General features: G+C 37.4%; 1 protein-coding gene across 2 annotated transcripts in view; it reads left to right on the top strand.

Annotated features, from left to right (window-relative positions):
• The first annotated feature begins 1,260 nt into the window (after positions 1-1,260).
• Positions 1,261-21,949, top strand: part of LOC137255402 (clathrin heavy chain 1) — a 34,920-nt gene continuing 14,231 nt past the window's right edge. Inside the window, exons 1-12 of one of the 2 annotated variants that reach the window (XM_067792855.1) lie at positions 1,261-1,461; positions 8,577-8,784; positions 9,318-9,467; positions 15,915-16,033; positions 17,666-17,827; positions 18,212-18,325; positions 18,740-18,913; positions 19,399-19,596; positions 19,942-20,142; positions 20,337-20,429; positions 20,647-20,829; positions 21,307-21,444. In XM_067792855.1, coding sequence (XP_067648956.1) covers positions 1,420-1,461; positions 8,577-8,784; positions 9,318-9,467; positions 15,915-16,033; positions 17,666-17,827; positions 18,212-18,325; positions 18,740-18,913; positions 19,399-19,596; positions 19,942-20,142; positions 20,337-20,429; positions 20,647-20,829; positions 21,307-21,444 — 1,782 coding nt within the window. In that variant the 5' untranslated portion in view covers positions 1,261-1,419. Of the gene's footprint in view, positions 1,462-8,576; positions 8,785-9,317; positions 9,468-15,914; positions 16,049-17,665; positions 17,828-18,211; positions 18,326-18,739; positions 18,914-19,398; positions 19,597-19,941; positions 20,143-20,336; positions 20,430-20,646; positions 20,830-21,306; positions 21,445-21,949 lie in introns of both variants that reach the window. The other variant, XM_067792847.1, reaches the window with a different exon arrangement.

Below are 21,949 nucleotides of genomic sequence, written 5' to 3'. Positions count from 1 at the left end.
TACCTGTGTTCCACATTGGTACGGAATAGATCGTTCTGACGAATGACAGAGACAAGTGGGTGTATTTGCGTGACGAGCACTTGCTAGTGAACTCGGATTCTGATTGGTTGCGAGACCCGGATAACCTCGATGACGCCATCAATGGCGGAGTGATACGGTATATTCTTATGATGGAACTAGTACCCTTCTCGCTTACTGATGTCGTTGAAAGTACTGTTTATTCATTTATCGGGTTAGCAATAATGAAAAGTACTTTCAGTTGGGCGATGACACAGTCATTTGCCCACTTTTCGAATAAAAAATGCATTATCATCCTAATTTGGTAGAAAATAGGAATGAGAATGTTTTCCTAACAACTTATGTCTCTCATGGGAGCTTCTCTCGAACAAGGCGGAAGTAATTTAACAGGGGCTGGGGGATCCTGAGAACATGTATTATTGCCCTTTCGTTGTGCGTTTGAATTGGAAACTGCTTCCGTTAAAAAAAAGCATTTCTAAAAGACTATCACCTGGATAGCATACTTCTAGAGCTATTTGTAAAAATTATTTATGTAATCTAGTTTATTAGATACAGACAATAATACACGAAAGAAAATTAAACGCTATTCAAAGAGATATCTTAAATAATGTACAGACAATTTATATTATCTCTTGTAATGGAAATACGCGAACTCAGTCTTATACTCCCCAAATCACCATTAATGAGCATTTACTAAAAAGTGGAGAGGAAATAAACCATTCGTATTTATCACTAAACGCTTTGGGTCTAAGATGTTTTGTCATCTCTGCTATCCTAAATACCGTTTAATATGAATTCAATACAAACTTTAGCTAGGTAAACACAACGACAGGATTATGTAAACACTCAGCGATTAATTGATCAGCTTAATTAGTGATTGTGCAACTCCTGCTGTGTATCACAACACTATCAGCTCGTATAAGTAGCGCACAGATTTCCTTAAACGTTAATTCCAGTGATTAACAGCGTGGTGCGGGTGTATTGTTGTTTACCTTTGTAAGCTTTGTAAATAAAATATAGGCAGAAAGAAAGTATATTTCAATGATAAATTTTTAATTTCTTTGCATATTTTTATTCTATTTGCTACACGGGATAAGTGTAAGTCATATTTCTTACCCATTACAAATTACTCCTTTTCACAGGTTAAGTCCGTTTTCTTGATCCCAACAGACGTTTTGTGTCATGCGTCAATGACAAATAGTTTTAAAGAAATTACTATTCAGGCTATTCCCGGAACTACTTGCGCAGAACCTCTCCACGGCGGCAGCCATCTTTGTAGATAAGTGAAGACGGTCAGCGGTAGAAGGCACCGGTCATTAACGGTTAGGGCGATATTTGGCAACACAAAACACATCTCAGCACCTGGTGCACACCCAGACACCGAGCATCTGCTGAAGCGCAATGACGCAGCTGCTTCCCATCCGATTTCAGGAGCATCTACAGGTGAGTCTGTCATACCGGTTGTGGTGTCTCAGCGTTACACGCCCCTAATCATGGAAGCCAGGTGCAAATACACACACTGTCTAGGTTATGGATGTTCCTAATTGTACTGTCATCTCTTTAGAAATGAAGTTAGATCATGTGTGCAAACATTAATGCAGCAGTCGCTGGTATATAGTCGTCTTCTCATCGGTTCATTCTTCGTTACGATCGGGTAAAATTGACTCTAGTGTTGATGACTTGGCAGTCGTGTGATTCCAAACCAGAAACCGGAAGACGATTTTGTGATTCAACCACACATATTTTTACGCGTGTAGTGCCACATGCACCTTTCCTGCTTAATAAAGACGGGCAATACAGGTACATGAAAATGTATATTGGTATAATTCAGATGTTTACGCCCCCTTTCTTGTCTTTGTTTTGCCATAGGAAAATTGTTCTTAGTTCAGCAGACGTGTAAGGGGCGTGAGTCATTAGTTATTTTTGTCAATTACAAAAATTACGGTGTGGCTTCAGTCTATGATTGTAGATAAGTGCTTTGATGTGTCAGGCTATTATTAGGCTCTCTGAATTCTTTTTTCATGTGCAAATTTCTACAGATGAACTGTGGTCTATGTGTCAATGACATCAACTCCACCCCCTTCACTCTGTACCTTGACCCATTCGTAGGGTTTGATGCATTAACATCTTCTTTGGTGTATGTAATTAGATGATTCATAGAAAACCTGAGCATGTTGTGTTTGTGAAGCGACTGTATTTAGATGTTTTACAGGTGTCTCTGTAATTTCAGAAACGGTGATCGATCAGTTTGAAATCGTAATGGCTTCAGTTTCATTTTTCATTTATGAGTTAAATGTGTATGCATTATTGGTAACAAAGAAGTGGTTTAAATATAATAAAGCGGACCTCAGAGTTTTCTTGCTCATTCTCTGTACCATAGCTCCTCTACCATCACATGTGTGAAACTGACAGTTTTTAGTTATGCAACAATTTTACGACCAGTGTAAGCCCTTATTTTATTGATCACTGAAATATGATGCAGATTTTGGATGCATTGGTTACATTCTTTATACACAAAGATAATAAGGTGTTTTTTAATTGTTGAAAGGTGATAGAGAAACAATAATACGCTAAGTTTTAAACATTCAAAATGTTATGTTTCCAAAACATGAAACTAAATTTAAAGAGGTCAGCAGCATAACCACACAGTAATGTCCAGTGAAAACTAATGGTAGCCAAGAACACCTTGAGTATCTTTGTATGGTATGCATGTGTGTCGTGTTAATAACTTGATTATGCAATGTAACATTGATCGTTAGGCGATGAGAGCCTTGTCATAGCTTTGTCATATGATTTGGTCCAGTTTCTTCACATTAGTTCAGTTTGTGAATGTGTGGTGTCTGTAACAATGATTAGAAGTGTTGCTAAATGTTGCTCATAGTATAGTGTAAATCTGTGTTTATTTTTTAAGCTTTTCTCATTTCATACATTGGTTAGTTATATATTTTGAAAGTCTGTTACACTCATGCATTGATGCTGTAATCAGTAGTAAGTCATGAATGTTGGTATAAGGAAATACTTGAATCTTGTCCATTGATGGTTATTCATAGACAAGTTTTTATCTTAACTTCCCCCAAACAAATGTTCTTAATCAAGTGTTTTCCCTTAATGTGCATTATTCCTGTAGTTTATTCCTGAAGTTAACATGCTTCAGGTGTGATCATACAAAGACACAAAAGAAAGAAGAAAAAATAGCCTGTCAGTTGAAATGATCTATTTCTACAGATATCCCATGAGTTTCAAGTTTTAATATGTTTTAGGGAGTCACAAAGTATGTTCAGGTACCTTGAAATCTAGAGATAAGTATTGGTCCACAGCAATCCGTTCTTGCTGTTAGAGATGACAATATTATCATGTGTTCTGCTTCTGTGAATGTGATACACCAAGCTTGTTAATGGCATATCATTCCAACTGCAGTTGTCTCCCTAAATCAGAATTGTATGAAATGGTTCATATGTCTTTTAATCACTGGATTGTTTGATCCAGACTGGATTATTTGCAGAACCATCATATGGCGAGAATATTGCTTCTTATAAAGCTAAACGGCAAGAAAATCAACATGCTGTGATGTCTTATACATGTTCAGGGTTAGCTTTTATGCCTGTGTGTCATGTTACACAGATGACACAAATGTTGACTTGATTTTCAGTCAAGGCTGATGTAGCCTACTGATGTGAAAGGTCATTTCCAGATGATACATACCACCTACCTTACGATTACCAGTGCATCATTCATAATGTGTATATATTCATATAAAGGATGTCTGATCAAAAGAGCAAATTTAAATCACTATCCTGCATCAGAAAGTAACTATTAAACTTGTTCACTCAAACATTAATCCTTTAGTTTATCATCTTTGAAATTTGAGTACTCTTATAGGGAAGTTTAAACATACAAGCTTTTATGGGGCTTTATTTGTAGATCATATTGGGGAAACAGCATCGTTGGATGTGGATTGCATACATGCATAATGACAGCTGTTCGATATTTTCCTATTTTTTATAAAAGTGTTCAAACTTTGGACATGTTAACTCTACTGAGGTAAAAGAAGTCATGGATTTTTCAAACATTAATGATTATATATATGATGATCAGTGATGATTATTTAAAAAACATTGCATATTCATCAAATGATAAATAATGTGTGTGCAATAGAATGAATTGCTAATATCATTTGAGATTAGCATCATGGTTGCATCAAGACAGCATGGCACTATCTGTGATAGCACACATTTCTAATGATGTGAAGTGAAGTGTGAGTAAAAATTGGTGCTCTTCCCAACACATGGCCATGCTCATTAAAGTGGCTTATACAACATTCCCACACAACTGAAAGACAGTGAGCTTGTCAGTTGTTGAATGCCGATGTATTGATTAAGGACTATTGAGGAATAATGTATGATTAATGCCAGAGTGAGCAGATTTTGGGTCAAGTTAAGTGTAGTGAGATCAATAGCTACATGAATAGTTATCCACAAGTCGCAGCCATTCCTGGCTGTGATAAAAATCCATTCTACACTCAGATAATTAGGATAACCTGAGGAGAAGTATGTTATTTCTGTGTACTACAGACTGGTCTCTGCATGGCTGTGTTGTGATGGCTGTGTTAGAACATCACTAAGTCATGCTGTATAACATGGAAATAGGATAAATCGACCATCATACATGTTCTAATGGGTATAAAGTATGTCTCACAAATTCTGGTTGTGAACGGTGGTCTTTCGAAGTAGCTATAGTGCTAAAGGTTGATGTGTGATTGATGTCTCTTGGATTATAATTATTTGATGTGTACAGCTTGGATTTTTTCAGACATTATCCACTTCCTTATGGGATATCTATCTTAATGTTATTCTCTTATTATTGGGTGAAAAAATATGTGACTTTAAATGCTTAACCCACTGTCAGTCCATTACTTGATCAGTCATGGAATGTTTTTGGTAGGATAGGCACGCAGTTGTGATGTTAATCTGCTGGAAAAAGAAATTCTGGATATGACTAAGGTCATGGCCAATTTAGTAATGAACTTGTGGACTTGAACAAATTCAAAGTCAATTTCCTTTGTCCTAGATCAGAAGTGTTGTATCTGTGAAGAAACATTATGAGAAACATGTATTTTAAAAACTTTTTAAATCATTAACATTAAGAGGTAATGTCAGTATTTTTCTTGGTTTTGCAGCAGTAATTTCCATGAGTTATTGATAAAGTTTTTTTGACAATGATATGAAGGAATTCCAGTTGACTTTCAGTAGAACACTGATGCCATGATGCTCTCAGAACTAATATTGACAATGTGTTCTCTCATGGTCATTGGTACAATAAATCAAAATAAATATTACAAACAATTTTTCTCAGTTTTCTAAAGCTAAGTGGTTGTGTTCAGAGTAATATAATTTTGTTCTGAAGTTTTCAGTTTTTTTTATATAGGGTTACCCCCCGTGTCCGTCCATCTGTATGTCTGTCTGCACGAAATGGAATGTACTCCATCCACTTCTCAAAAAAGCACTCTGCGGAATGCAGTGAACTTTTACAGGGGCTTTCTTTGGATTCTATATTTTGCATCTCATATTTTGTTTTTGTATTTTATTGTTTTTCTTGGAAGTTTAGAGACATTTGAACTTAGGTACATTTTGCTGAATTTCTCTTAGATAGTGCAATGGGGGAGGGGTACGTTATCCACTTCTCCTAAAAAACTTCCTTGTGAAATTCATTCAGATTACACATGTGCTTTATAGGGACTCCTTATATTTTTGATTTTGTAATTTATTTATTTTTCCATTTTAAATGCTGTTTGATCTTGCGTAAATTTTGTTGCATTTCTCTCTGAATATAATGTTATAGGGGATGAAGTCTATCCGTTGCTCCACAAAAGCTGCTCAACAGATTTGATTGAGCTTGTACGTATATTTAATTGGGACTCTAAACGTGTGCATCTCATACCTTGTTACTTAATTTCGTCACTTTTACAGATGTTTGAATTTAGTTGAATTTGGTTCTATTCATCCTGTTCATCCTGTACAACAGTGGGTGTACTTTATCCACTTCTCCAAAACTACAGCACAGAATTCATTTAGCTTACATAGGGAACTCTTCCTACAGCAGCAGGGGCATCCATGTCCCTGAACAGAATTTTTTTCTTGTTTCTTTATTGCAGTAGAGCATAAAACAAGGTCCTAATTGTTTCACAATATTAGTGCATTGTCAGAAATGCACTTAGTAATTTACGTATAGAAAATACATGAAGAAGTAACTAAACTTCATTTGTCCTTGACATGTTTGTGTTTTTACTACAGTTCCATTTCGGTGCATTCATCAAATCAGATAAGTTCAAGCTGTACTCTCCATCTTTGCTGTTATGACATTATAAAGATGGTGTTTCTTTATCCCTTTCACATCTTGAATCATGTGGTATTGGTTATTTGTCCGCACCAAACTGATTTAAGTGGAGTCTTTGATTGAATTCTTGGTGGTGCTGCCATTGACCAGAACTGACACAGCTCATTGTTCTGTGAGTTGAGGGCGGAATTGATTTGTGCTGGGCTGCAGTGTAGTGGAATCTTGTCCCTCCGTGACCTGCTTCTTCTGATCAATCAGCCGGGAGTGAGGTTCTTTATCAGCCCGTACTGGTACTTTAATTTTGTAAGTAGCCAGTGATCACTGGTAGAAAACCATTTTGAGAAGATACTTCAGGGCATAGTTTATATGATGCAGTTTTTAACATACTTGCACACAAATAAGCATGTAGCTATCATAAGATCAGTCATATAACAATGTGTATAATCATCTTATTTAGCTTATTCAGCTTGAGTCCCTGTATTTCTTTATCGGGATTAATGCATAAAGGCATCACCAGTTGACTGGTGTGAGCTTATGTGATGTGATACATTGGGGTCAGCACAGGAACAGATATAAATTAGGAGTTACCTGAATCAGCATTTTCAGCATTTTTATTACAAAAAAGACAAAACTCAGGTTGTTGAACTGAAGGAAAAAAATATAATGACATCAGAGTAAATCTGCACTGGTTTAAAGCACTTTCTAGAGGTTTGTATATGCCATCATAGTGTCTAGGTATAAGTAGAAATTTTCTTAAGATCATGTTTTGCCTACTGTGACCTAGTGGAGACGTACACACCATTGATTATTTAAATGAGCAATGATAGTTATATTTCTTTTCAGTAAAGTTTGATTTTCTAGTAAAGATTGATCTGTAAAGGAATTGACCTAGCTGATAACCAATAATCTGTTTGATAGTCACTGTCCTAAATTCACAACGGAAATTGTGAAGTCATGCATAAGAAACAAGTTTGCAGAACTTCAGCAGTGGTATGCACGATTGGTTCAGAGTAAGACCCAGTAACACTTTTTAATTAGTTATGTATACCTTTCTGAACAGGTGGAAAAAATTGTGTGATATACCCAAGAACATATTGACTGTCATCGTTTAATTTGCTTGATTGGGCAGTAATTTGGTTTAGTGGGTTGAGAAGGATGCATATTCAGGATACATTGTTTTAGACTTCATGTTGGGGTTAAGAATATGACATATTGTGGATTTTGTTTTGAAATTCAGGGTTAGTTGATCATGACATTTAAGTTCAAGAATGCCTTTTGAGGATTACTCATTTTGAGGAGGAAGAAGACATAGCCTATCATTTATTATAAATATCATTCAGTGAACAATGTTATCCAGCTGAGTTATTAATTTTTTAGATTATGATGGGTATAATGCAGTCCATCTGCTGTGAAACCTCTGGAGTAGAGCAGACAGTTGTACTGATTTCCAAATGTTGACATTCTTTAGAAAATGGCTGTAATTGCTGTTAGTCAGACTTGATAACAGCTGCTGGTTATGTGTATGAGTAAGCTGGTAGCTAGCTGTGTTCTCATAGGTCAGTTTTGCTTTCAAGTGGAGTTATGATGTACGTAGCAAAATAGTTCTGGTCAGTTCTGCTGTATATGAGTAATAATGTTAGAACCAAATAGTCATGAACAAAGAGCATCTATCACAAGAGCTAATGTTAAGCTCACCATTGAGAACAGTGTGATCAAGTATTTCCTCGTTCACTTATTCATACTGTTGAAGTGTTGCTTAGGCCAAACAAAAACTTATTGTTAAGATTGATGTTTCTGAAGTTTAAGTGGTTACGGCAACCATAATAGCAGAACATTCAGTTCATTTTTGACAGTCTAATTTTGATGTTGTCGCCCCCACCTTGGTTGAAGACTTTAAGTCACAGGTTATCTGTAGGACACATGTGTTCTGCTTGTTGCCTAAGTCAGAAGTTTGTTGACTGGTATGCAGCTTGGGCCCAGCCCTCTGATCTGAATAATGTTTTTGGTATGGCAAGGGGAATTTTCATTCAGTGTTACATGGTCACTAGCATGGCTGACAAGTGTATTAGTCACTTTTGTCTTTAGTTGCATCAGTAATAGAATTAGGGTGCTGTAGGGAATTGAATAAGTTCCAGGATGTTCTTGTATTATGTAAGAGACCAAGAAAATGAAGTGATCATTGGTGACATGCTTTCATTGTCTGATAATGTTTCTTTGTTTTGCAGCTCCAAAATGTTGGCATCAACGCCGCCAACATTGGTTTCAGCACCCTCACCATGGAGTCCGACAAGTACATCTGTGTGCGGGAGAAGGTGGGGGAAACGGCACAAGTTGTCATCATTGACATGAACGACACCGCCAACCCCATCAGGAGACCCATCTCGGCTGACTCCGCCATCATGAACCCCACAAGCAAAGTCATTGCACTGAAAGGTAAGACTGCCATTGACACTATTTTAACAAGAACTAAGGAGTGATAAATTGTTAATGATCATGTTTAATATGTGATGAGTCTGTGCCTTTACCACTTAAGCCTGCTGTAGAACCTGTCCTTCAGCGTCATTATTGGAAGATCAGTATCTGAAAATGTGAACTGTTTAGTAGTATTGAAAGGGCCTAAACAACAAGGATAGTTGTTTCTTGACTTGTTTCTGGGTAATAGCAGGTTTCAGGTATTATGAAGACCTTTATTGAAGATATCCTTTCATATGTTCATAGTAAAATGTGTATTTGGTTTGTAGAGTAATAACATTTAAGGAATCTAATGCCTGTGGTTTGGTAATTATTGACTTAGTTATATTTTTGAAGGTTCTCTCAAACCAAAAGAAAATGGTCAATGGTCATGGTCAATCAGTTTAGACATGTGGACATATTTCATGCGTATTGATACGGCAAGATGAATTTGTGATATTTCATGCTGTTGTTTCAACAGTAGATCTGTAGTGTGTATGTATTTTGTTGTACAGCTGGGAAGACACTTCAGATCTTCAACATTGAGATGAAGAGCAAAATGAAGGCCCACACAATGACAGATGAAGTAACTTTCTGGAAATGGATCAGTGTTAACACCATCGGTCTCGTCACAGACAATTCTATTTACCACTGGAGCATGGAAGGTCAGTATCTTGTGTTGCGTTGGATTCGTGAAGGATGACACTTGTTGGAAGTTATAGTGTTCTAATAAACTTTGACTGCATGTGGACAGGCCTGCCTGGTTCCTGGTCTACTTCAAAATATGCTTACATTTTAAGAATAGTGGGGCCATTGTTTCAGACGAGGCAAAGCTATGCCAAGTGATGTACGAGTCATTAGTTATAAAAGCTTGAAAAATGTAGATTAAAACATGAACTATGAAGTCATTTGTTTGATGGCAGCGTTTGCCTTACCTGTAAGTGGTACAGAGTTCTAGTACAGACACTGTCACTGTGGTTAAATTGTGTAAAGTTAGTTATCAAACCTAGAACTTGGTAAGCAAAATATTACGAAAGAATCTCATCTCATTGATCTCCAGTGCTGTAGAGTGAAGATAATATGCACTTCACCAGGAGCAACATGTTCAGCTTTAACCAGTATGAAGTCGTCCATTCCTCGATACTGACTGTTCCTGTGTTTGGTTTTTATTTGATTTTGGGCATCAAAAACCTTTCCACAAACTGCTGAGTGATTTTAGGTTCCCAGTGCAAGTGCATCTACTTCAAGATGCTGTAGAAACAAATGTTTTGATGCTCTTTGATGAGAGACCAGAGACTGGACAGTTTAGAACAAGTTGTTTCATCAAACTTCACTCTTGCCTTGTTGCCACAGAATCAGTAATAGGTGCAATATGTGTGCTTATAACTTCTCAAACTTTTTCCTCCCCAAATAGCTGACGGAAACATTAATCTGATGACATAAAATGACAAAGAGGTTGTCCTTGCCCAGGAAAGATATTGGAGACCATGCGCACTAAAATGCATAACTCATGTTCTTGTTAACAGGATTTCTGTCCATCACGTTTCTTGAATATTTCATCAGTGAACCTTTCATGGAATCAATGTTGTAGACACAATTGCTGCCCTTTTGAGATAAGTTTATGAGAATATGACCCTCAGTTGTCAAATATTCTTTCTGCAGCTGTACATCTGAACACTATTGAACGTCATCCAACTTTGTTATGCTGTTTGCAGAAGTTTTGAAGAAGTAAAATTAACAATTGTACCAGAATGTCTCAGGTTGTGGGTTTCATCAGCTGCTTGTCAAGTGACAAGGGCCAAATGATGAACAATACCCTGAAAGCTGATTAGCATTAGATTGACTCTCAAACGGTGGCCAGTAACACCTTCAGTCGTTCCTGTTATCCCTTTTTATGCCTGCGCCCAGACCCCTGACTTGGTCAACAGAAACAAATTTTCTCTCCCAGAAAACCCACTGCTTCAGCAGAACGCTTTAACCAGTTGTGGACTCAAATTTAATGTTAGTAACATAATGTGTAGATGCTATAAATGTGTTGTATCTATTGTCCTGGTAAACACAACAGCTTCTTTTTGCAAACTTCTTTGCTCTCATTGGCAAACAGACTGACAAAGAGTGACCTCATCAGCTTTATTTCCAGTTGCTTCTGATTAGTAGTGTTAATGTTAATGATTGGATCATGTTGACAGCACTTTTGTCAGAGTTGTGAAAGGAGATTAATCAAACTTTGGTATTTGGTAATGTCTTCCTTTGCCATCCAGTTTACCACCTTTAATTCGACATTCATTCCTGAATACATATAACGTTATATAATATGGATAATGTCAGATTTGACGAAATGCAAATTAAATGTCTCAACACCTTTCATGGTCAACTGTAGATGTGTGATGTGAGGGTACTTGATCTGAATTTGAAGTTCAGTTCTGTTTGAATTTGTCTTATGTTTAATGTTTAGGCTACAAACTCATTGCCTTCTTCTGTGAAAGATGCTGTGAAATTTGTTATGTTGTTGGTTGAAATGTCAGGCCAGATATGACTTTAGTCTTGAGATTTGTCCCTAGTTTTGCATTATGGTTTGATTTAGTCTCTGAAATTCTGTTCCTCTTTCTTTGGATTTTATGGCTGAAGAGTCTTTTGTCAACTTTTGTATATTTGGCTGGAAAAATCTAGGAAGTTTACTCGTTCATTTGTGGCCATCCGTTTAGTTGTACTATGTTCTCATTGAAGACTATTTCCTTTTCTTTTCTGCTTGTGATGACACCAACAGTAGCAACAAAGTGGGAAATGGGAACGTAGTCTAACTCTCAACATACTTTTACTTTCATTAGCCATACAGCACTCAGCAAAATTGTTACCAGCCAATCAGAGGAACCTTTATGCTGATTGGATTGATCAGTTATTGCTCTTCAAGCCTATGGTTGATTTTGAAAATTTCAAAAGTATGATATAGAATGTAGGCCTCTTGTTGAAGTAAGTGGCTTACGATAACTGTTGGTGAGTGCTCTGGCTTCCTCCATGTACATGTGGCGTATCTGAGATCTTCCAGGTTTCAAGAAGGTGAGTTATCTGGGTACAATATGTCGCCTTTATCACACAGATATAGACGTTGTGGAGTGAGACTCCTGCTTGCTGTGGCCTACTTTGATGGAGATACTTAATCACCTTTGATTGGAACTATACTGGTAGTACACTTTGATCCTTCAATATCAGTGACAGTCTACAACATGACCTTCTTTATAAGGCCTAAGGAACTATTGAAGTGGTAGTTATTGCCAACTGCTGACTACACCACAATGTGCTTGATTGGCTTCCAAATCGTTTTCATCCACCTCCAAAGCAAATTCTAGGACCCAAGTTTATTTGTAATAAATCCTGCTCAGTCGGTTTAGTTGTTAATCACCAAAAACCTTTTTAATAAGTCACTATCAGGAAGTTGACAAACCTGTTGTCTTTGTGCATGGGCTGTGGAAGAGAAACCTTGAAACTGAAAGGAAGGCATTGTAGCCTAGAAAAAAGTGCGGACAACATTCAGACAATTAGATTGTCTCACCCTATACACCGGTGAAGTGATTTTGCATTCTGATGTTGAGATCTAATCCATGGTGTTTTATTTTGTTTCCATTTTTAGGAATTTTTATAATGGTATTTGAGTCAGTTTTCATTATACTTTTCTGTTCTCTATATATCATGTTGTATCCTAAAACCAAAATAAAATATTACATAGACTATACTTCAGACTGACACCATCACTTATAAAGTGAGCCTCAATGACGTTAAGAAGGTTGGGATTTAGTGCATTTTTACTAACCCACATTGCAGACATGTGTTTTGCAAGTCATATGTATAAAATAGGGTGGCCAAAAGCTTGATTGTTACATGAAGGTTAAGTTGCACATTTCTGTTCACAAATAGTGCAACATTCAGACAAACATTTTCCAAAATCTTTACAGGATTGGGCAGATGATTTATTTTGTAAATAGTGTTTCTTTATTCTGAAGATTACTTGGGTTTGAAAATAGAAGAAGTAAAAGAACTTTATAATTGTCTCGTGTTCTTTCTCCAAAACATTTGACCTGACTTGATCCCTCAAATAAAAAAGGGGTGGTGGTCTAGTCTAGTGGTTAAAGCATTTGCTTATGATGCTGAAAACCGGGGTTCAATTCCCCACATAGGTGCAATGTCTGAGGCCCACATCTGGGGTTCCCATACCATAATATTGCTAAAAGCATTGTAAAACCCAACTCGGTCAAATAATATTAGTCCTAAAACTCAAACTAAATGAAGAGTGGAGCCCATGCTGTGATATTGCAGGAACTTTGTCAGTAATGGTGTCTACCAAACACACTTACACTAAACTAGTAGCATTTCAACCTATTTTGGCATTACAGTCTTGACATAGATACCCAGATGCAATACAATAAAGGACCCACTTTGGAGAGTCATGCAGTAACATGGAGGAGCCAGTGTCGTCTAGGTTAACTTCAAAGCTTGAGCATGATTTGCCAGAACCTTGATGGGGACGCCTTGGGTGCAGATCTTGATTGTAGCAAATATCCAAAGAGAACTATGGATTCTTAGTTAAATTCCATGCTTTGTTCAGCTGAATGCATCAAGAATATTGCATGTCAGTATTGATCAGGGTGAGCTAGGAAGACTGCAGAATACATTAGCACTGTACCAAGGCAGATGACACAATGGGTAATTTTCAAAAGCTCTTGGCAAGATTCTTTCAAGATAGAGATAATGGCCTCTAAACATTTAGCTATATAGGAACATCTGGTGATAACTGAGGACAAAGTAAGTAGGGTAGAGAAGTTACGTTCTCAGTTCATACGATATGATAGAAAGCATGGTGAGTGGTGTAGATTTTCTGAGATTGGCATACTGTGTTTTCAACATGGATGTGTTTGTCACATAGATTTGATATGGCTAAGGTGATTATGGAACTGCTTTTGTAGTCAGTGACTTTGGATACCTTTATGACAAATTGGAAATATGTATATTGCTAATATTACAAATTGATTTTTAAGAAAAAATGTAAATGCATAAACATAGATTGTGGTCTGTACTGACCAACAAAGTATGTTGAGCTTTAGGCATGTCTAGTTGATACTTTTAAGTCACTCCTGACAGCAGGTATTTTGCCATTAGCAAAAGGTCTTGTCAGAGCAAACTGGAAAAAAGAGAAGTACAATTATTCAAAATTAGATGACCATTAACAAGGCGATGGTCCTTACCCTTTACATCTTGGTTCAGTAACAGCACATTGAAGGACCACAGAAGGACAACAGAACCATCACTTCCGCAGTTTGGCAATGATCTTCACTGACTGTATTATTTGGCACCAGTAGTAAAACTTGATGTATGAAGGTTTGAGAGCAAGTAACTGAATACTCACTTGCTGTTTATGTAACCTTGAAAATTTGATAGTGATGTCAGTCCTTGTTTTCTATTGTACGTAGTATCTGTCTCACTATTCATGTTTTACTTGCAGGAATTAAGTGGGCATTATGGATAAAATAGAATCACAAGAAGTAGTAGAATTATTTATCATGCAAATGGATTTTTGTCGTGCAGATGCCCCTTTTGAAAGAGAATTTGAAGTTTATATTGGAATACAAGAAAGCCATTGTTAAATTGAAACTGATTTATCACAAGAACAGGAAGGTCTTTTTGTTAACCAGATTTGTTGGAGGCTGAGCACAATAACTTTACGTTGATGGCAAGACTGAGCATGAGAATTAGCAAAAGAACTTCACTTGAATGGCATGACTAAGCACAAGAATTAGTGCAAGAAAATCTCTTTAATTAGCAGGTTTTCCAAAGAATGAGCACGATGACATTACTTTGATGTCCACTTAAATGAGAGGAACCAGCACAAGAAGTTCAGTTAAAGAGCATAATTTTCAGGACATATTATCAGTAGTTAACTCAAGATGGAAGAGTTGTTAATGTGTTATTTATTGGAAATTCTGTACACATAGTGGTTGGCATTAATAGGATGAGTACACTCTTTACTGTAGATGTGGGATAGATTCAGGTATAAGGATGTCGCAGACCACAAATGGAAACTGAAATTTTTTAGATATTGATTTTTATCATCTCATGTCTGTTGTCATTTAGAGAAGACCTAGTCTTAACTTTTCTATATCTCATTGCTGTAACTGATGCTTCAAATGAGCGAAATATGTATTTTTCATTGTTGGGTTTTCATCCAAAATGTCATGTTGTTATTTTTAAAATTTGTTAATGAGATGGGAAAATGTACACTTAACCGTTGAGAAACTTTTTAGTGAGCCCTCTTCACATTTTCTTCAGCATAACTGCTGCAATGTTGAACGTGCTACATTTTTGTCATGGTCCTTGAATTGGCAGAAGTAGATGGTCGGCCAGATGTGTTTGCTATGACAGTATCAATGAATCCACATCACAAATATGTCTTTTGAATCTCTTAAACTTTGAGAACAGCAGAGGTAAAAATGATAACAATATTTGAATCCTTTCAATTTCTTTTTCCCTGAACAAACATGGTTAGTCAAAGACTTCATCCATGTAGAAGCTGGCCTCTTGTAGACATAAGAGGAGCATGTTTGACCCTCATCTTCCTGAAGCAAAAGAGTTTACATCCATGAAAGTAAACTTCCGTTACTGAACTTAAGGTAGTTTAAGTGTTCTCTTGTCTCACTGAAGATCTGGGTTTGATTTGTACAATATGTGAAGCCTATCTCTGGTTTCCTTTGCTGTGATATTGTTGGAACCATACTCACTCACTCTTATTGAACTAAGATGGAATTTTGGGTCTTTATTTTATGGTGGCTCCTAGTAAGATGATGTGATACATAACCATGATTTTTTTCAGAATGTAAAAGGTCTTATGTGGAATTTTATTAGATTACCAGACTGAACAGATTAACGCTTCAGAATAGTGGCAACTTGTGGGGCTTACAAGAATTTTAGATGGCGTTTCAAACTTTACTCGTACATCATCCTAGCATGCTGTGATAATGCTGATAAACTAATTCTAGCTGTCCCACTGCAGAAAATGGGCTTTTCTAGAAGGGATATTCAGGTAGATGTGTAGAATCCTGTGTCAATGTGAGATGTTGTTGCAGGAGACTCGCAGCCACAGAAGATGTTTGACCGACACAGTAACTTGGCTGGCTGCCAGATCATCAACTACAGAACAGATCCTAAGCAACAGTGGCTGTTAGTCGTGGGCATTTCAGCTCAGGTCAGTCCGAATGAGGTTTGTGTTAGGGTTATGATGGCAGTTCCCAGAGGAGTGATGATGATGGTGATGGTGGTGGTGGTGGTTATGAACTTTATGGAAAATGCACTCTTACACAGTATTGTATTTCTCCGTGAGGTCAAAAATAAAAAAAATCCAGAATTAATTGAGAAGAGATGTCTTTTTAAAAGTAATTGGCATTTGAATCATTTACAAAATATTAGAAGAAATTTTGTTCATGGAAAATTACTTAACGTGAGATAAAAAATATAGAGATGTCTTAAATGTGATTGGTATTTGAATCATTTACAAAAATCTGAAGAAAGTTTGTTTATTGAAAAATATTATTTAATCAAAATGACAATAAGGAAATATTATAATGTTTTGGTATGAATTAAGATCATTTTTGCTGGAATTTGTAGCGATGTCGTCAGATCAGCAATTTCCTAATCAGTAAGCATCTTATGGTGTAAGATGAGTAGAACGTTATTGAGAGGTTTAGGAGTTGTCATCATCCCTCTGGTGGTAGGTAGTCTTTCTCTACACCTAGACTTATGGTGGAGGTAAACAAGTTCACACACAGGTTTTGTGAATAAAGAACTGTTTGTATGGATCATACCAGATGAGTATGTGGCTGTCTATTTTATGATAGATACTATTCTGTCATAAAATCGAATGTAATCGTGTTTATGCATATTGTGAAAGAGAGTTGGATTTTATATATGTAGCTTATAGATACACAGACTTTTCTACTGAAAACTGACAATTTCACAGCATGTGAAGCACTTTGCGCACATTTGACCTGCATGTTTTTAAGCTAAAATATCTCCTCAGTGCAAGACTGCTAAGGAACATGGACCTCAGACACCTTGCTAGCAGACTGATCTGGATAACTGCCACACACACACATTTGGTACAGATTATGTCATCATGTTGGCAGTGCTACTCCATTCATAGCTGGTGGTGATGAGGAATCGACCCCACTACCTGGTTGTGTATGCTTAGACTCCTTGATGTAGACTTGTATGTCACTACTTGGCAAATCTGTGTAAATCTCCAAACAAATACACCACTGAGGTGATGATCGATTTGACACTTTGCCATAATTGGATGTTGTGAGGGATTGTATGACAGGTGTCTGAGTTGGTGCAACTACAACATTCTGTTGCATGGAAAACTGTTTACAGAAATCTTTGGTGCCACATTATGTCTTGTAAAAATACTTTTAAAATATTTTGATTACCGAACATGGAGTACATTAGACACTTACTCAAAACATTCTAAACAGTTTTAAGATATCTTTTGGGAATAAAGGTGGTATCTTACCTTTGATAAGTTGACTCTGTGTTATCATTTTGGCAGTGCATGCCAAAATCAGACAGTTACATGTTTTTTAGCATTCTTTACTTGTCTCAGCATAGTTTTTATCTCATGAATTCATTCTCATTCAGGTCAAGTGACTGTTCGAAGGTATTAGTCATTTTTTTTCTTTTTCTTTTTCTTTTATTGGCTACTTTATGCACTACCATATCAAGAACAGATGTTATAGAGGTGTTTTTATGTTCGATGGTCTAATTAAAGAAGTATGCCTGGATTACATCCTATATCTATTGTCTTACTTGATGTGTCATTCAGCAAAACCGTGTTGTCGGGGCCATGCAACTTTACTCTGTGGAACGTAAAGTCAGTCAACCTATCGAGGGGCATGCGGCAGCGTTTGTGCAATTCAAGATGGAAGGAAACCCTCAGCCATCAACACTCTTTATCTTCAGCGTCCGAGGACCTCAAGGAGGGAAGGTAACAAAACCCCTTCTTCAGCTTTGAGAAAACCTGAGAGATTATATCATTTGGGTTAAGAAGTTTCACCTGCACGTCAAGCATTCCGTTTCTGCTGTGGTAATGATGTAGTGCTAAACATGGTATTTAAGGAGCTGATGCATGCTTAATTTGTGTATAGTTTTGTAATGTTCATTGACTTATCGCCCTTTGACTGTATGAGCATGTTTTTCTGAAATTAGGCAGATCATCAAAAGTTTGTTGACTCACTTCCATGAAAACTAAAGCAATTTTTAAAATATTTATCTAAATCTGATTTGCAAAGTTGATTCTATTTTTACTGTAGTGGTGAATGAAATATGAGGCTTTTTTCTGCCATTTTCTATAGTCCTTTGTCACTTCCAGCTACATGTGATTGAAGTTGGACAGCCACCTCAAGGAAACCAGCCATTCCCCAAGAAGGCAGTAGATGTGTTCTTCCCAGTGGAGGCTCAGAATGATTTCCCTGTTGCTATGCAGGTAAGAGCATGCTGAGAATATAACCAACAAGGAATCATTGCTATTTGAAAGTCTGTCTGAAATGTGCCTGTTTTGAACACTTGATATTCTGTTTATTGTGCCGAATTCATAATTCAGTGCTAGGTTATATATCAACACTGTACTGCTTGTGAATAGTTAGGGCACGAAGGGCTACAAGTTCTCTACATTGAGTGTTGGTAATTCAGTGTTGCCTTCAGGTTTTCCAACATCCAGACTGAGATGTAACTGAAACACTGTGATGTAAGTCTAATCCATGTCTAGTCCAACATCCCAAAGACAGTAGTCACAAACATAATTTTGGGGATTCTTTTCAAATAAAAATTGATTCAATAGTAAATTGTTGAAAAATATATTTTTTACTGAAATTGAGGGTGTGTAATCATTTGTTTGCAGACAAGCCAGAAACATGGCATGGCTTTCCTCATCACCAAGTATGGCTATATCCACATGTATGACATTGAGACTGGAACCTGTATCTACATGAACCGCATCAGCAGTGACACCATCTTCGTCACCGCACCTCACGAGGCCACAAGCGGCATCATCGGAGTCAACAGAAAAGGACAGGTTAGTTCCTGTTCTATAATTATTATTTCAACCTCTTAGATTCGCTCTTCTGTTGTCAGAATGTTTAGCACTATTTCCATCCTTATGGAATAAACAAACAATTTGGTGTACTTGCAGTGTTTGTACTGGATTTTCTTAACAAATGTTTAGTTTATGTACAGTTTCTCATTCGCTTACAGTAAGAGCTGTCAGAATGGACTTTATGGTCAGACTCGGTGACCTTGTTGATTGCATGTCTTTCTGTCCCAATGGCATCAATGGATGCTCACTAAGTCAACCAACAGATTTTGAATCTCATTTCATTGTCTGTCCTCATGTAACAGAAATAGTACAGAGTTTAACACACTCATAGTTTGGTTGAGCTAAAGCATAAATGTGTCTAGATCAGTAAACAAAAGGCAAGTTAATTGTTTATTGGAGTCCCTTGAATCCCATGTATTGCACTATCTGAGTCCAGCATGATGATGGGGATGGGTCTTTGCCAGGTATTGTCGGTGAGCGTGGAGGAGGACAACATCGTGCAGTACATCAACACCACACTACAGAACCCAGACCTGGCTCTCAAGGTGTCATCACGCAGCAACCTGCCTGGAGCCGAGGACTTGTTTGTCAGGAAGTTCAACAACCTCTTTCAGAATGCACAGTACTCAGAGGCTGCTAAAGTTGCTGCTAGTGCACCCAAGGTGATTGCATGACTTCTTGTGTGTCCATTTTATAAACAAACAAGAGATTTTACAAAGATATTGCGTGTTATTCTGTTAAGTTAAGTACTGAAACAGTGAAAACTCTTTTGATCGAGACATTGCCAGTCCATCTAAACATATTAGGGTCTTTTCTCTTTGCTAGTAATTTGGTTGTCCATTAGTATCTTAATCTATGGTTTTACTGTGAACAGTATCCTCTGGATAAAATGTGTTTCAGTGTGCATGTAATTCATAAGCTGTCTTGAATAAGCTGTCCTGTCTGATTACTCTAAATAAAGTTGACAAGGTTATCTACCAGAATTGACCGTACTTGTTTCTTTCTAGGGCATCTTGCGAACACCCCAGACAATCCAGCGTTTCCAGCAAGTTCCCTCCCAGCCTGGTGCCACGTCCCCACTCCTGCAGTACTTCGGTATCCTGCTGGACAAGGGGCAGCTAAACAAATATGAGTCTCTGGAGCTGTGTAGGCCTGTTCTGCAGCAGGGACGCAAACAACTGCTGGAGAAATGGCTCAAAGAGGAGAAGGTACCTATTTCCTCAGTATGCCATTATGTTAGACAAATTGAGATAGGTCCTCAGCAACCAATGCTTGTTTTATAACCAACTGGATAGGCTGATCTTACTCTGTGACTTGATAAAAAGCAATATTTAATGAAGACTTGTTTTATCTAATCAATGATCAAGTCAGTGTTATGATAAAATATACATTCTCTTTCCAGCTTGAGAGCAGTGAGGAGCTTGGTGATCTTGTGAAGCAGGCTGACCCAACACTTGCACTGTCTGTGTACCTGAGAGCCAATGTACCAAATAAGGTTTGTTATTCTCATTACTCTAAGTAATTTTCTACTCATCCATTTTTTCACAAGATAGGATGCGAGAGGCCTCATTATGAGCCACATTAACTCTCTGTAATGTGCCCCATATTTTTCTCTCAGTCTATGAGTATTGAGATCAGGTTTGAACTTTGAAACTGAAAGAGTGTTGTATAATATTTAACATAGTTATTCACAGTGAAAGTATTGATTCCAGGTGATTCAATGTTTCGCGGAGACCGGTCAGTTCCAGAAGATCATTCTATATTCAAAGAAAGTGAACTTCACACCCGACTACATCTTCCTCCTGCGTAACATCATGCGCATCAATCCCGAGCAGGGTCTGCAGTTTGCACAGATGATGGTGCAGGATGATGAACCCCTTGCTGACCTAAATCAAGTAAGAATACAGACAGGTCTAAGGACCTGAATACAGGTGTTAAGACTATACCACTCACTCAGGCTTTTTTAACGTACTGCAATTACCATGATCACCCTCAGATGTTGGGTGAATGTGTTATGTCATGGATCGTGGATGTCATGTTAACTTGTAAACACATTTTCGACATGGAAGGTTTTTTGTTATAACACTACACAGTACAGCTAAATAATTATGCAAGTCATGTTTGCTTTTCACTTGCTCTTTATTCAGTACAGCTGATGATATATTGCATTTTTCTGAATATCCTGGAATACTGTTCATCATCGACTGGTTTTGATCTGCAAAATGGTTCCACTTTTTATTGTTTAAATTGTTTTCATCACTATTTGGCAGAGATTGGACAGTAAACTCACTCACTTCTCTGCACATTCTTGTGTTTGGCCTGTCACCAATGTTTTCTATGATCTTGAGCTGCAACTTTACACTGTGTTTCAGATTGTGGATGTATTCATGGAGTTCAACCTCATCCAGCAATGTACATCCTTCCTGCTTGATGCCCTCAAGAACAACCGGCCGTCAGAAGGTCCTCTACAGACCAGGCTACTGGAGATGAACCTGATGTCTGCACCACAGGTACTTGCAGACCATAGATCACCAGTCCATTTCAGTTTTGTCCTCTGTATAGGCAGTCTAAGTAAACTTAGTGTATTTCGTTACACTCCACCACTGAGTCTAACAAAACCTTATGGGAGGTCGTGTCAGGTAACCTTTGAGATTGACCAATCAGAACACAGCTTACCAAATCATGAAAGTGGACATTCGCACATACCTTTTGAACTTTTTATCTCGTAAAAGGTTCATACCCTAACGAATCCGAATGCTATATAGCGGACGCTCGCTTCCGGGTGATGCACACGGGGTACGTACAACCATGACAACGGTGAGTAAACAGTCGCTGAAAATAGTGTTTTGGGCAATATTCAAGGATGCCATCTTGCGGAAATATTAGCTAATGGTAATCATATCAACAGAAACCCCAAAGCGTATATACTGCAAGTCAAATAATTGTGTTATATGCAGAGTTTTGTTTGTGGAGAGATCTGTTTCAGTGACCTGAATATTTTGAAAGTCCCTCTGA

This window comes from Haliotis asinina, chromosome 1, assembly GCF_037392515.1.
Source record: "Haliotis asinina isolate JCU_RB_2024 chromosome 1, JCU_Hal_asi_v2, whole genome shotgun sequence".
Taxonomy (NCBI): domain Eukaryota; kingdom Metazoa; phylum Mollusca; class Gastropoda; order Lepetellida; family Haliotidae; genus Haliotis; species Haliotis asinina.
Note: the sequence above shows the minus strand (reverse complement) of the source record. Positions and strands in the feature narration are given on the sequence as shown.